The sequence below is a fragment of the Nannobrachium achirus genome (assembly GCF_963921795.1).
Source record: "Nannobrachium achirus genome assembly, chromosome: 18".
In the NCBI taxonomy this organism is placed as follows: domain Eukaryota; kingdom Metazoa; phylum Chordata; class Actinopteri; order Myctophiformes; family Myctophidae; genus Nannobrachium; species Nannobrachium achirus.
The window spans coordinates 334,409-349,931 of record NC_137825.1 but is presented as its reverse complement, the minus strand read 5'-3'; the positions used below and the strand labels follow the sequence as shown (position 1 = coordinate 349,931).

The 15,523-nt window shown below is 42.2% G+C and overlaps 1 protein-coding gene across 1 annotated transcript in view; it reads left to right on the top strand.

Moving 5' to 3' along the window:
- Nucleotides 1–3,985: 3,985 nt before the first annotated feature.
- jakmip3 (Janus kinase and microtubule interacting protein 3) overlaps nt 3,986–15,523 on the top strand; it is a gene marked incomplete at both ends in the record, with an annotated part of 40,345 nt that continues 28,807 nt past the window's right edge. The window contains 8 exons of the mRNA XM_080748013.1: nt 3,986–4,117; nt 5,303–5,545; nt 6,679–6,921; nt 8,423–8,608; nt 10,640–10,750; nt 13,022–13,177; nt 13,662–13,784; nt 15,385–15,420. Of these exons, the coding sequence (XP_080604139.1) occupies nt 3,986–4,117; nt 5,303–5,545; nt 6,679–6,921; nt 8,423–8,608; nt 10,640–10,750; nt 13,022–13,177; nt 13,662–13,784; nt 15,385–15,420 (1,230 nt within the window). The remainder of the gene's footprint in view (nt 4,118–5,302; nt 5,546–6,678; nt 6,922–8,422; nt 8,609–10,639; nt 10,751–13,021; nt 13,178–13,661; nt 13,785–15,384; nt 15,421–15,523) is intronic.

The following is a 15,523-nucleotide window of genomic DNA, read 5'->3' as shown; positions in this document are numbered from 1 at the left end:
GCTCTATATTGTGACAGTAATCATTGCTATAGAGTGTTCAGTAACAGTGTTAAATAGCTCTTTATTGTGACAGTAATCATTGCTATAGAGTGTGTGTTCAGTAACAGTGTTAAATAGCTCTATATTGTGACAGTAATCATTGCTATAGTGTTTGTTCAGTAACAGTGTTAAATAGCTCTATATTGTGACAGTAATCATTGCTATAGAGTGTGTTCAGTAACAGTGTTAAACAGCTCTATATTGTGACAGTAATCATTGCTATAGAGTGTGTGTTCAGTAACAGTGTTAAACAGCTCTATATTGTGACAGTAATCATTGCTATAGAGTGTGTGTTCAGTAACAGTGTTAAATAGCTCTATATTGTGACAGTAATCATTGCTATAGACTAGAGTGTGTGTTCAGTAACAGTGTTAAACAGCTCTATATTGTGACAGTAATCATTGCGTGTTTGTTCAGTAACAGTGTTAAACAGCTCTATATTGTGACAGTTATCATTGCTATAGAGTGTTCAGTAACAGTGTTAAATAGCTCTATATTGTGACAGTAATCATTGCTATAGAGTGTTTGTTGCGACCGTCAGGTCGCACTTACTATCAAAACCTCCACTGGCTGTCTGTCTGTCTGTCCGTCCGTCACACGTCACACGTCACACTGTTGCCCTGCTCATATCTCCGCAACCGTTGCCCCGATCCATGCCAAATTTTGCACATACACTCCTTGCCTGCCAAACCACAACCTCCACCCACATCAATTCTCACATGGCCCTCTTCTAGCGCCACCATGAGGCCGATTCTTGCAAAACACATTTTTGGACACTGCTCCTACAATTTTTGCCCTAAAATCACGCAAATCGGTACACAGTATGTCTACACCCATCTCATCAACATGGATCTGTCCCATATAGCGCCACCTTCAGGCCGAATTTTTCACTCACCTTTTTGGACAGTGCTCCTACAAATTTTGCCCTAAAATCACGCAAATCGGTACACACTTGCTCTACACTCATGTCATCAACATGGATCTGTCCTATTTAGCGCCACCTTCAGGCCGATTTTTTAAAACACATTTTTTGACACTACTCCTACAGATTTTGCCCTAAAATCACGTAAATCGGTACACAGTATGTCTACACTCATCTCATCAACATGGATCTGTCCCATATTAGCGCCACTGTCAGGCAGATTTTTTCAAACACATTTTTGGACACTGCTCCTACACATTTTGGCCTAAAATCACGCTGCGACCTGACGGTCGCTTAACTCCCGATTAGGGAGTCTTACTGGTTCAGTAACAGTGTTAAACAGCTCTATATTGTGACAGTAATCATTGCTAGAGAGTGTTTGTTCAGTAACAGTGTTAAATAGCTCTATATTGTGACAGTGATCATTGCTATAGAAGAGTGTTCAGTAACAGTGTTAAATAGCTCTATATTGTGACAGTAATCATTGCTATAGAGTGTGTGTTCAGTAACAGTGTCAAATAGCTCTATATTGTGACAGTAATCATTGCTATAGAGTGTTCAGTAACAGTGTTAAATAGCTCTATATTGTGACAGTAATCATTGCTATAGAGTGTGTGTTCAGTAACAGTGTTAAACAGCTCTATATTGTGAGAGTAATCATTGCTATAGAGTGTTCAGTAACAGTGTTAAACAGCTCTATATTGTGACAGTAATCATTGCTATAGAGTGTTCAGTAACAGTGTTAAATAGCTCTATATTGTGACAGTAATCATTGCTATAGAGTGTTCAGTAACAGTGTTAAATAGCTCTATATTGTGACATTAATCATTGCTATAGAGTGTGTGTTCAGTAACAGTGTTAAACAGCTCTATATTGTGACAGTAATCATTGCTACAGACTAGAGTGTGTGTTCAGTAACAGTGTTAAATAGCTCTATATTGTGACAGTAATCGTTGCTATAGAGTGTTTGTTCGGTAACAGTGTTAAACAGCTCTATATTGTGACAGTAATCATTGCTATAGAGTGTTCAGTAACAGTGTTCAACAGCTCTATATTGTGACAGTAATCATTGCTATAGAGTGTTCAGTAACAGTGTTAAATAGCTCTATATTGTGACAGTAATCATTGCTATAGACTAGAGTGTGTGTTCAGCAACAGTGTTAAACAGCTCTATATTGGTCAGGTCAGGTTTAAGGTTAGTGTTTCTAGCCTGGCAGCCAGACTGATGGATTAACTCACACCTTCCTCCAGGTTATCAGTCTGGACTAATGTCAGGCTAGGTTAGGGTTTAGCTTTTAAGGTTTAGGCGGGAGGCCAGTGAGGAGAGAGTTAAAATAGTCAAGTTTTGATATGACAGATGTCTGGATGAGGAGCTGGGCTGAAGGGTCTGATTCTACGGATGTTATAGAATGTGAACCTACAGGACCGGGTGACTGATGCAATGTGTGCCTTGAATGATAGCTGGCTGTCCAGGACCACACCAAGGTGTCTAGCAGTTGGAACCAAAGTCACCAATGCATTATCTATGGAAATAGTGAGATCTTGCATGGGGCAAGACTTGGCTGGGAAGAAGAGAAGCTCCGTTTTGTCCGGGTTCAGCTTGAGGTGGTGGGCTGACATCCACTGTGAGATGTCTAGAGGTGGTGGGCTGACATCCACTGTGAGATGTCGGCCAGACATGCAGCAATGCGTTCTTCCACCTCAAGGGGGGAAGGACAAAAACAGTTGAGTGTCATCAGCATAGCAGTGATAGGATAGGTTGTGAGCAGAGATGACAGCACCAAGGGATTTAGTGTACAGGGAGAAAAGGTGAGGGCCAAGTACAGATCCCAGAGTGACTCCGGTTTGGAGGGTTCGGGGGGATGGAACTCAACCTGAGGTTACGTGTTAATGATGAAACTCAACCTGAGGTTACATATGTGTTAATGATGGAACTCAGCCTGAGGTTACAGATGTGTTAATGATGGAACTCAGCCTGAGGTTACAGATGTGTTAATGATGAAACTCAACCTGAGGTTACATATGTGTTAATGATGGAACTCAGCCTGAGGTTACAGATGTGTTAATGATGAAACTCAACCTGAAGTTACATGTGTTAATGATGGAACTCAGCCTGAAGTTACATATGTGTTAATGATGGAACTCATGAACTCAACCTGAAGTTACATATGTGTTAATGATGGAACTCAGCCTGAGGTTACAGATGTGTTAATGATGGAACTCAGCCTGAGGTTACAGATGTGTTAATGATGGAGGTTATGAACTCAGCCTGAAGTTACAGATGTGTTAATGATGAAACTCAGCCTGAGGTTACAGATGTGTTAATGATGGAGGTTATGAAGGGGAGGAGGTCAGGTGTAATGGTCTGGGAGATTAGAGAAGGGGTGGGGTCAAGAGGACAGGTGGTGGGTTTAGAGGAGAAGGGTGGGGTAAAGAGGACAAGTGGTGGTGAGTCTAGAGGAGAAGGGTGGGGTAAAGAGGACAGGTGGTGGTGAGTCTAGAGGAGAAGGGTGGGGTAAAGAGGACAGGTGGTGGTGAGTCTAGAGGAGAAGGGTGGGGTAAAGAGGACAGGTGGTGGTGAGTCTAGAGGAGGAGGGTGGGGTAAAGAGGACAGGTGGTGGCGAGTCTAGACTGGAGGAGGTCACTAGTTTGAGGTCCTACTCTTGGACAGGTTGCTGGCCTGGCCTGGACTCGTACCTGCAACACCTAGGGTCTCTGGTTCCCCTGGCAGGGTCACCGTCTGTCTGACCCCCAGCTGGGTGGTTATAACCATTATGTCTGACCCATAGCTGGGTGGTTATAACCATTATGCAAAAAGGGAAAAAAGTGATCATCTCTGCAATTAGGCCTACTAACTGTAGTGTGTGTGTGTGTGTGTGTGTGTGTGTGTGTGTGTGTGTGTGTGTGTGTGTGTGTGTGTGTGTGTGCGTGTGTGTGTGTGTGTTCACAGGTAAAACAGATGTAGTTATTTTGGGTTAGTGTGTGTGTGTGTGTGTGTGTGTGGTGGGGGGGGGTCGGGGTGTGATGTCAAAGAAAGGCGGGGCCCGGGGCAGGGGGGAGCGGCCTGTTCCCATGACGACGCTTCAAGCAGCCAATGAGGAGCTGAGAGCCAAGCTGACGGACATCCAGATAGAACTGCAGCAGGAGAAGACCAAGGTAATTACACTGTTATGTCTATATATGGACATGTTATACATGCCTATATATGGACATGTTATACATGCCTATATATGGACATGTTATACATGTCTATATATAGAGGTAGGATACAACAGTCAGTATGTCCTCCCGGTGGGGGCTCCTCACTGGGTGAGGTGAGTCAGTAGGATACAACAGTATGTCCTCCCGGTGGGGGCTCCTCACTGGGTGAGGTGAGTCAGTAGGATACAACAGTATGTCCTCCCGGTGGGGGCTCCTCACTGGGTGAGGTGAGTCAGTAGGATACAACAGTACGTCCTCCCGGTGGGGGCTCCTCACTGGCAGGTGAGTCAGTAGGATACAACAGTACGTCCTCCCGGTGGGGGCTCCTCACTGGCAGGTGAGTCAGTAGGATACAACAGTATGTCCTCCCAGTGGGGGCTCCTCACTGGCAGGTGAGTCAGTAGGATACAACAGTACGTCCTCCCGGTGGGGGCTCCTCACTGGGTGAGGTGAGTCAGTAGGATACAACAGTACGTCCTCCCAGTGGGGGCTCCTCACTGGCAGGTGAGTCAGTAGGATACAACAGTACGTCCTCCCGGTGGGGGCTCCTCACTGGCAGGTGAGTCAGTAGGATACAACAGTACGTCCTCCCGGTGGGGGCTCCTCACTGGCAGATGAGCCAGTAGGATAGGACAGTAGGTCCTCCCGGTGGGGGCTCCTCACTGGGTGAGGTGAGTCAGTAGGATAGGACAGTACGTCCTCCTGGTGGGGGCTCCTCACTGGGTGAGGTGAGTCAGTAGGATACGACAGTACGTCCTCCTGGTGGGGGCTCCTCACTGGGTGAGGTGAGTCAGTAGGATACGACAGTACGTCCTCCTGGTGGGGGCTCCTCACTGCGTGAGGTGAGTCAGTAGGATACGACAGTACGTCCTCCCGGTGGGGGCTCCTCACTGGGTGAGGTGAGTCAGTAGGATAGGACAGTAGGTCCTCCCGGTGGGGGCTCCTCACTGCGTGAGGTGAGTCAGTAGGATACAACAGTATGTCCTCCCGGTGGGGGCTCCTCTCTGGCAGGTGAGTCATTAGGATACAACAGTACGTCCTCCCGGTGGGGGCTCCTCACTGGGTGAGGTGAGTCAGTAGGATAGGACAGTAGGTCCTCCCGCTGGGGGCTCCTCACTGACTCTCTCTCTGTGTGTTCAGGTGAGTCGTCTGGAGCGGGAGAAGAGCCAGGAGCTGAAAGCTGAGCACCACAGAGCGACGGTGGCCTTAACGGAGCTGAAGAGCAAACTGCACGAGGAGAAACACAAGGAGCTGTCCGTCATCCGGGAGACGTTGCTACGGCAACACGAGATGGAGCTGATGAGAGTCATCAAGATCAAAGACGGAGAAATACTACGACTCAACGGTCTGGTGGTCACGCTACGAGATGGATCCACTGATAAGGTAACAATAACACCCTACGAGATGGATCCACTGATAAGGTAACAATAACACCCTACGAGCTGGATCTACCGATAAGGTAACGATAACACCCTACGAGATGGATCCACTGATAAGGTAACAATAACACCCTACGAGTTGGATCTACCGATAAGGTAACGATAACACCCTACGAGGTGGATCCACCGATAAGGTAACAATAACACCATGAGATGATCTACTGATAAGGTAACAATAACACCATGAGATGGATCCACTGATAAGGTAACAATAACACTATGAGATGATCTACTGATAAGGTAACAATAACACTATGATCTACTGATAAGGTAACAATAACACCATGAGATGATCTACTGATAAGGTAACAATAACACCATGAGATGATCTATAAGGTAACAATAACACCATGAGATGATCTACTGATAAGGTAACAATAACACTATGATCTACTGATAAGGTAACAATAACACCATGAGATGATCTATGAGGTAACAATAACACTATGATCTACTGATAAGGTAACAATAACACCATGAGATGATCCACTGATAAGGTAACAATAACACCATGAGATGATCTATAAGGTAACAATAACACTATGAGATGATCTTCTGATGGTTAACAGTCTCATGGTAACAGAGTTGATAAATTAACAGTCTCATGGTAACAGAGTTGATAAATTAACAGTCTCATGGTAACAGAGTTGATAAATTAACAGTCTCATGGTAACAGAGTTGATAAATTAACAGTCTCATGGTAACAGAGTTGATAAATTAACAGTCTCATGGTAACAGAGGTGATAAGTTAACAGTCTCATGGTAACAGAGGTGATAGATTAACAGTGTCATGGTCTACAAAATCTGTAGGAGTAATGTCAAGAAATGTGTTTAGCAAAGATCAGCCTCCTGGTGGCGCTATAACAGGCCCATCTGAAAAGATTCTTCTCTGGCATGCATTTATACAGGTGAGGTGTTTAATTAACCATGTATTTATTAGGTGAGGTGTTTAATTAACCATGTATTTTTATATATAGTTTTATATATTATTGTGTGTGTGTGTGTGTGTGTGTGTGTGTGTGTGTGTGTGTGTGTGTGTGTGTGTGTGTGTGTGTGTGTGTGTGTGTGTGTGTGTAGGTGAGGTGTGTGCTGCTAGCTGAAGGAGCAGAGGAGGCCCGCAGGTCGTGGGAGGCGGAGCGACAGCGCCTCCTAGTGGAGGTGCAGGAACTGCGGGAAGCCAGGAGGAGCTCAGAGGAAGCTCTGGGATCGTCTCAGCAGGCCTGCCAGGCCAGAGTAGCCGAGCTCCGCTCAGCTCATCATCAACACCAGGAGGAGATGAACCGAGTGAAGAGAGACTGTGAGAGAGAGATACGCAGACTGGTATCTATTAATATATCTATTAATATATATCTATATCTATAAATATATATACACACACACACACGCACGCACGCACGCACGCACGCACGCACGCACGCACGCACACACACACACACACACACACACACACACACACACACACACACACACACACACACACACAGAGTGAAGAGAGACTGTGAGAGAGAGATACGGAGACTGGTATCTATTAATATATCTATTAATATATATATACACACACACACACACACACACACACACACACACACACACACACACACACACACACACACACACTCGTGAGCATGTAGATCAGCAGGTTTCATTTCATGACAACGGTAACTAAATACATCTTAAAACAAACATCACTCTAATCTAATCCAACCCAATGTTGAATCCTAATCCTAATCTTAAACCCAACCTCTGCATGTCTAATGTTAATCCTAATCTTAACCTGAACCTGTTCCTGAGAACTGATATCACTCTGACATCACGCTCTGACATCACTGTGATGTCAGGGGAATCACACTAACAGAATCCCTTTGTATGCCCATATATGGAGATCCCTGATGTCATCAATATTAAGCCCATATCTGTGAATGCTAATATTATACACTGATGTCGGTCTAACCTATAGACTATACATGTCAGTCTAACCAGTGTGGCTGGTTCTACAGACAGGGATCTCCATATATGGGTATAAAATGGGTTATGTTAGTCTGGTTCCCCTAACAGGACTTCATATGGGAATGCCCATATATGGAGGCCACATTGGCCACATACAATCCCATTTATGCCCATATATGGAGATCCCTGTCAGCATAACCAGCCACTTGTTTAGACTGACATGTTTAGTCTATAGGTTAGACTGACATGTTTAGTCTATATGTTAGACTGACATGTTTAGTCTATAGGTTAGACTGACATGTTTAGTCTATAGGTTAGACTGACATGTTTAGTCTATAGGTTAGACTGACATGTTTAGTCTATAGGTTAGACTGACATGTTTAGTCTATAGGTTAGACTGACATGTTTAGTCTGTAGGTTAGACTGACATGTTTAGTCTATAGGTTAGACTGACATGTTTAGTCTATATGTTAGACTGACATGTTTAGTCTATAGGTTAGACTGACATGTTTAGTCTATAGGTTAGACTGACATGTTTAGTCTATAGGTTAGACTGACATGTTTAGTCTATAGGTTAGACTGACATGTTTAGTCTATAGGTTAGACTGACATGTTTAGTCTATAGGTTAGACTGACATGTTTAGTCTATAGGTTAGACTGACATGTTTAGTCTATAGGTTAGACTGACATGTTTAGTCTATAGGTTAGACTGACATGTTTAGTCTATAGGTTAGCAGAAGCAAGGGCGAGGTTACCTTTCGCCCTTAGGCGTCTTAGGCATGTGTCAGTCAACAGTTGTCTGTCTGTCTGTCTGTCTGTCTGTCTGTCTGTCTGTCTGTCACTAACATGTGTGTGTGTCCGTGTGTCCAATCAGATGGATGAGATCAAGTTGAAGGACAGGGCTGTGAGCGTATTGGACAAGGCCTTGGGCCTGCAGGCTGGCCACGCCCACCGGCTGCAGCTGCAGACGCAGGCAGCCGAGCAGCAGATGGCAGCCATGAGGGCAGGCCACGCCCCTAGCCCCGCCCCCAACTCCACCCCTACCTCCGTCTGTCACCTTGTAAGACACGCCTACCTCCACCCCTAACTCCACCCCTAACCCCGCCCCTAACTCCACCCCTAACCCCGCCCCTAACCCCACCCCTATCTCCGTCTGTCACCCCGTAAGACACGCCTACCTCCACCCCTAACCCCACCCCCAACTCCGCCCCCAACTCCACCCCTACCTCCGTCTGTCACCCCGTAAGACACGCCTACCTCCACCTTTAACTCCACCCCTAACATGCTAATTATTGTGCTCATAGGCTGGGCAATAAATGGAGAATACCTTCATGGAGGTCTCAACATGAGAGGTATACATATTGAAATGAGGTATTGGTGTATGTGTCAAATGAATTAACACACACACTATGCATGCACGGAACACATGCACAACAGCAGTCCATCTGTAACCAGGTGTGGTTATTTCAATAAAACCATTGTTGGAAAATGGAAATAAGGCATTTCATTTATTAGTGGACCTAAAGCAGAAAAACATTAAAACTAGGCTATAATGCTTAATGCAATAGTTTTTACTAACATGGTGAGTAATATCGATATCAACAACGTTATTGAATATTGAAGGTTTTCCTAATATCGCCTAGCCTTAATGCTAATTGTTATGCTAATTTATGTGCTAATGTTAGTTTAACATTATCACCTATAGACTCCCATGTTAGTTTAGATGATAACATTATCACCCATAGACTTCCATGTTAGTTTAGGTGATAACATTATCACCTATAGACTCCCATGTTAGTTTAACATTATCACCTATAGACCCCATGTTAGTTTAGGTGATAACATTATCACCTATAGACTCCCATGTTAGTTTAACATTATCACCTATAGACTCCCATGTTAGTTTAACATTATCATCTATAGACTCCCATGTTAGTTTAACATTATCACCATAGACTCCCATGTTAGTTTAGGTGATAACATCATCACCTATAAACTCCCATGTTAGTTTACTGTGGGTGATAACATTATCACCTATAGACTCCCATGATAGTTTAGGTGATAACATTATCACCTATAAACTCCCATGTTAGTTTAGGTGATAACATTATCACCTATAAACTCCCATGATAGTTTAGGTGATAACATTATCACCTATAAACTCCCATGTTAGTTTAGGTGATAACATTATCACCTATAAACTCCCATGATAGTTTAGGTGATAACATTATCACCTATAAACTCCCATGTTAGTTTAGGTGATAACATTATCACCTATACACTCCCATGATAGTTTACTGTGGGTGATAACATTATCACCTATAGACTCCCATGTTAGGTGATAAACTTATCACCTCCACACTGATGGAGTGGAGGCCATCATCATTTTAGGTGATGTCCTTATAAGCCCTTCCCAGACTGAATGGGTTAATTCTATACTGACATGCTAATTCATATTTAATCAGTTGTACAGCGTAGAATTAGCAGTGATTGGTAAATGCAGCATGCTACCGTCTCCATACCTGGGCCACCAATAGGAACGGGCTGTAGTTGCTTAAGCCTCGCCCCATCTTCCTTCCTATTGGCTGGCCATATATACTGTATATATATATATATATATATATATATATATATATATAAACCCCCCCCCGCCCTTGACCTCTTGAACACATGGTCGCACAGACTTAGCGAGCTGCAGGGACACTTACAGTTTCTTAGAACAAATTAGCCGTTGGTCCAGTCAGTAGCCAGGCGTGTTCCTTCCTCCGTGTCCTCAGTGCCAACACCCAGGGTGGGGTTGGTGAAAGGGCCTTTCTGTGTGGAGTTTGCATGTTCTCCTCGTATCCCCTAGGGTTGATACCCTCACAAAAAAAAACATGCAGTAATCCTGGTCTCAATACTGCCTCCCCCTGGCCAGCCAGGGCTCCTGATGGAGGGGAAAGGAACTGGTTGGAATAACGTGTTCCTTCCATGTGCTACATCCTACCCCCTGTCAGGTGATAAGAAGCGGCCTGCTCACTCCTCATGCAATAAATGTTTTTTCCTGGTTATTTTATTATTATTATCATTATTATTGTTATTCATGTTCCAGGGTGACGACAGGGACCTCCGGAGGTTCCAGCTGAAGATCGCTGAACTCAGCGCGTCGGTCCGAAAACTAGAAGACAGAAACTCCCTGCTGTCTGAGGAACGCAACGAACTGGTACACACACACACACACACACACACACACACACACACACACACACACACACACACACACACACACACACACACACACACACACACACACACACACACACACACACACACACACACTTTGTGATGGTCTGGCTCCAGGACCACCACAAAAAAGGGGAGACGACACAGAGGTTCAATGCAATAATAAGTTTAAAGTTTATTTACAAAATGAATTAATCAAAACATCAATGCAAAAACGGTCTCCAAAGTAAAGGGCAGGGAAACGAACTGCCCACCTTTAACTTAGACTAAGGCTTAACATAACATAAGGTAAACTGAAGAGCTCTTCTGGGGTGGCCTGCCGCTCCAGCGGCCTGAGGAGGACTGAAGAGAGAAAGAAGGTTAGTCAGGCAGGCCTTTTATAGTGGGGAGGTACTGGCCAGGTGTCTCCCCTCAACTGATTGCCTCAGACTCCACCCTCCAATCCAGCACTGCAAGATGATGGTTAAAGGCACACACCCACACATTCCAATAAGGCCATAGGGGCCGTCACAACACACACACACACACTCACACTCACGCTCGCTCACACACACACACACTCACACTCACACACACACACACACACACACACACACACACACACACACACACACACACACACACACACACACACACACACACACTCACTCTCACACTCACACTCACACACACACACACAGACACACACACTCACACACACACACACACACACACACACACACACACACACACACACACACACACACACACACACACAGATATATAATGAAATGCAGGCTAAACTCCGCCCCCGGCATAGCCTGGCTTAACGATCCCCCCCCCCCCCCCCCCCCCCCCAACAACTGATGACCATATACAGGAAGTACAGTGAATTCATTTGATTGGCTTATTGCACTTTCCCACCATTACATCATCAAAATATTAGCCCATAAAATAGACCTTTTTTTTTTGTCAGTGGCCGTTTAACATATGACTGGTTATCTTCAACTGCTCAAAGAGAACCAGTGGTTTAACATAGAATATGACTGGTTATCTTCAACTGCTCTAAGAGAACCAGTGGTTTAACATAGAATATGACTGGTTATCTTCAACTGCTCAAAGAGAACCAGTGGTTTAACATAGAATATGACTGGTTATCTTCAACTGCTCTAAGAGAACCAGTGGTTTAACATAGAATATGACTGGTTATCTTCAACTGCTCAAAGAGAACCAGTGGTTTAACATAGAATATGACTGGTTATCTTCAACTGCTCTAAGAGAACCAGTGGTTTAACATAGAATATGACTGGTTATCTTCAACTGCTCTAAGAGAACCAGTGGTTTAACATAGAATATGACTGGTTATCTTCAACTGCTCTAAGAGAACCAGTGGTTTAACATAGAATATGACTGGTTATCTTCAACTGCTCAAAGAGAACCAGTGGTTTAACATAGAATATGACTGGTTATCTTCAACTGCTCAAAGAGAACCAGTGGTTTAACATAGAATATGACTGGTTATCTTCAACTGCTCAAAGAGAACCAGTGGTTTAACATAGAATATGACTGGTTATCTTCAACTGCTCTAAGAGAACCAGTGGTTTAACATAGAATATGACTGGTTATCTTCAACTGTTAAACCAGTGGTTTAACATAGAATATACTGTGGTTCTCTTTGCTGTGTTGTTTTTTAGGGTTAGAGTTTTACTTTAGTGAAATTCATTTTGCTCCAGTCGTAGCCGTTGACTTTATTGTCAACAATAACAATTACTTGTAAAAGGTATTGTTGACACTATAGTTGAACCTTGACTCTTGAACACTGTTATTGGTGCATTTAATCTTTATTAACATTATCTTATCTGTATTAACATTATCTTATTAACATTATCTTATCTTTATTAACATTATCTTATCTGTATTAACATTATCTTATCTTATTAACATTATCTTATCTTTATTAACATTATCTTATCTTTATTAACATTATCTTATCTCATTAACATTATCTTATCTTTATTAACATTATCTTATCTTATTAACATTATCTTATCTTTATTAACATTATCTTATCTTTATTAACATTATCTTATCTTATTAACATTATCTTATCTTTATTAACATTATCTTATCTTATTAACATTATCTTATCTTTATTAACATTATCTTATCTTATTAACATTATCTTATCCTATTCACATTATCTTATCTTAATAACATTATCTTATCTTTACTAACATTATCTTATCTTATCTTGTTAACATCATCTCATCAGTTGAAGCGTCTGCGGGAGGCGGAGTCTCAGTTCCAGCCCTTATTGGATAAGAACCGACGACTCAGCAGGAAGAACGAGGAAATGGCGCTCGCTCTGCGTCGCCTTGACAACAAGCTGCGTTTCATCACCCAGGAAAACATGGAGATGGTTACCATGGTAACCATGATTAATACAATATTATTATTATAAATTATAAGGTTCCTCTGATCGTACTTATTTAAATCATTATTATTATTATTATAAAAGATAAGGTTCCTCTGATACAAAATCATTGTTTTTAGTACAGTATGTTGATAATACATCGTACTTTTAAATTTAAATCATTGTTTTTATTATTATTAATAATATTATTATAAATGATAAGGTTCCTCTAATACATCGTACTTATTTAAATCATTGTTTTTAGTACAGTATTTTGATAATACATCGTACTTATTTAAATCATTGTTTTTAGTACAGTATTTTGATAATACATCGTACTTATTTAAATCATTGTTTTTAGTACAGTATTGTGATAATACATCGTACTTATTTAAATCATTGTTTTTAGTACAGTATTTTGATATTAAATTGTTAGCTTTAGGACGATATTGTGAATTTGTGATATTAAAAATCCTAACATGTGTGATGACATCATCAGAGAGGGCCGGTCCGGAGACCGAACTCCCTCAACGATCTGGAGCGGAGCCAAGAAGAACGAGAGATGGAGTTTCTACGATTACAAGTACTGGAACAACAGAATGTAATCGATGATCTGTCCAAGGTAATCTATTACTTTTACTTTTACTATTACTATTACTATTACTATTATTATTACTATTACTATTAGAGATGGGACAACAGAATGTAATAGACGATCTGTCCAAGGTAATCTATTACTTTTACTATTACTATTACTATTAATACTATTACTATTAGAGATGGGACAACAGAATGTAATAGATGATCTGTCCAAGGTAATCTATTACTAATACTATTACTATTACTATTAGAGATGGGACAACAGAATGTAATAGATGATCTGTCCAAGGTAATCTATTACTATTACTATTACTATTACTATTAGAGATGGGACAACAGAATGTAATAGATGATCTGTCCAAGGTAGTCTGGGATCACTTCACTTCTCGGGCTTGTAACCGGTCTGGAGCGGAAACCACAACACGTCATGTTGTAGTCCTCAAAGGACTACAATTTGGCCGGAACTATCCACCGGAAACAGTTTTAACCCAAAATAATTCCCCTGCGCTCAAGGACATACTTTTAGGGCCTACCTAATAAACTCCTTGATGCGGAGTAGTTTTGCTTTTGAAAAATGTGTTTGGTATATGCATCTTTTAGTCCAACTCGTAGCGACTGGAAAGACTACACTAGGCTACTTGAGCATTTTAACAATTTTGCTGCCATTTTAAACATAGATGTAGTAAGCAGCTGCAAAATTGTCCTTACCTTTTAACGTGGGCACGCGCAGTCGCGCACGCATCGTGCACAATCTGTGCGCGACTCATCTAGTAGACGTGTAGACTCGGTGACAGCTTTCGAATAAAAAAAAAACCCATTGAAATAGACATATCTGTTGCCACGCTGTATCCCTGCTTATCCGCCAGTGTTTACATGAAAAAACATTGAAAAAAGCCAGCTGTCCGCTATGGTAACACGTGGACACGTTCGCGCACATAGCAGACGATATGTGCGCAGATCATATGCCAGGCGGGTAGAGGAATCAAACAACTACAAAATAAAAATAAAACGTGTGAGAAAATACCATTCTATGGCCATGCAGTCAGCTCACTTGTATACAATGAAAAAGCTATGCGAACGGAGCTGCGACTGGAGGTCAGACCGGATATGGAAACCTATATCCGGTCCAAACGGGAAATACGACCGGATACAGTTAGGGGGCGGGCCTAAAGTCTCTGAAACGGATATATACAGCGATCATACTTTTAATCGTTTCATAATGATTAAAGCTAATTACATTTCCGGGAACGACGGGCATCGCAGAGTATGAGTTAATAGGGATTGGGGAAACAAACGGAGGGAACCAAATCAGAGCGACACCGCTTCTTCTAGTGGTTTCCGCGCTTTAGGCGGAAACCAAACGGCCTGTTGTGAACGAACACCAGGCTTTCCCCCAGAAAGCCTGGTAGGCGAGGTTAGTCCAACGTAATCTATTACTAATACTATTTCTAATACGATTACAAGTTATGAAACAACAAACGTCCAACGTACCAACATTTCAAATATGATATGAATATTTAGACTTTTATATTGTTATTAATGTTTACATGAATATGTAGACTTTTATATTGTTATTAATGTTTATATGAATATTTAATAAGTTGTGTTGAATTGTTTTCTAGGCATTTGAGACGGCTGGCTATGTTAAGACTGTCATAGTGAGTTCTATTTAACTATCTATCTACATTAAGACTGTCATAGTGAGTTCTATTTAACTATCTATCTACGTTAAGACTGTCATAGTGAGTTCTATTTAACTAT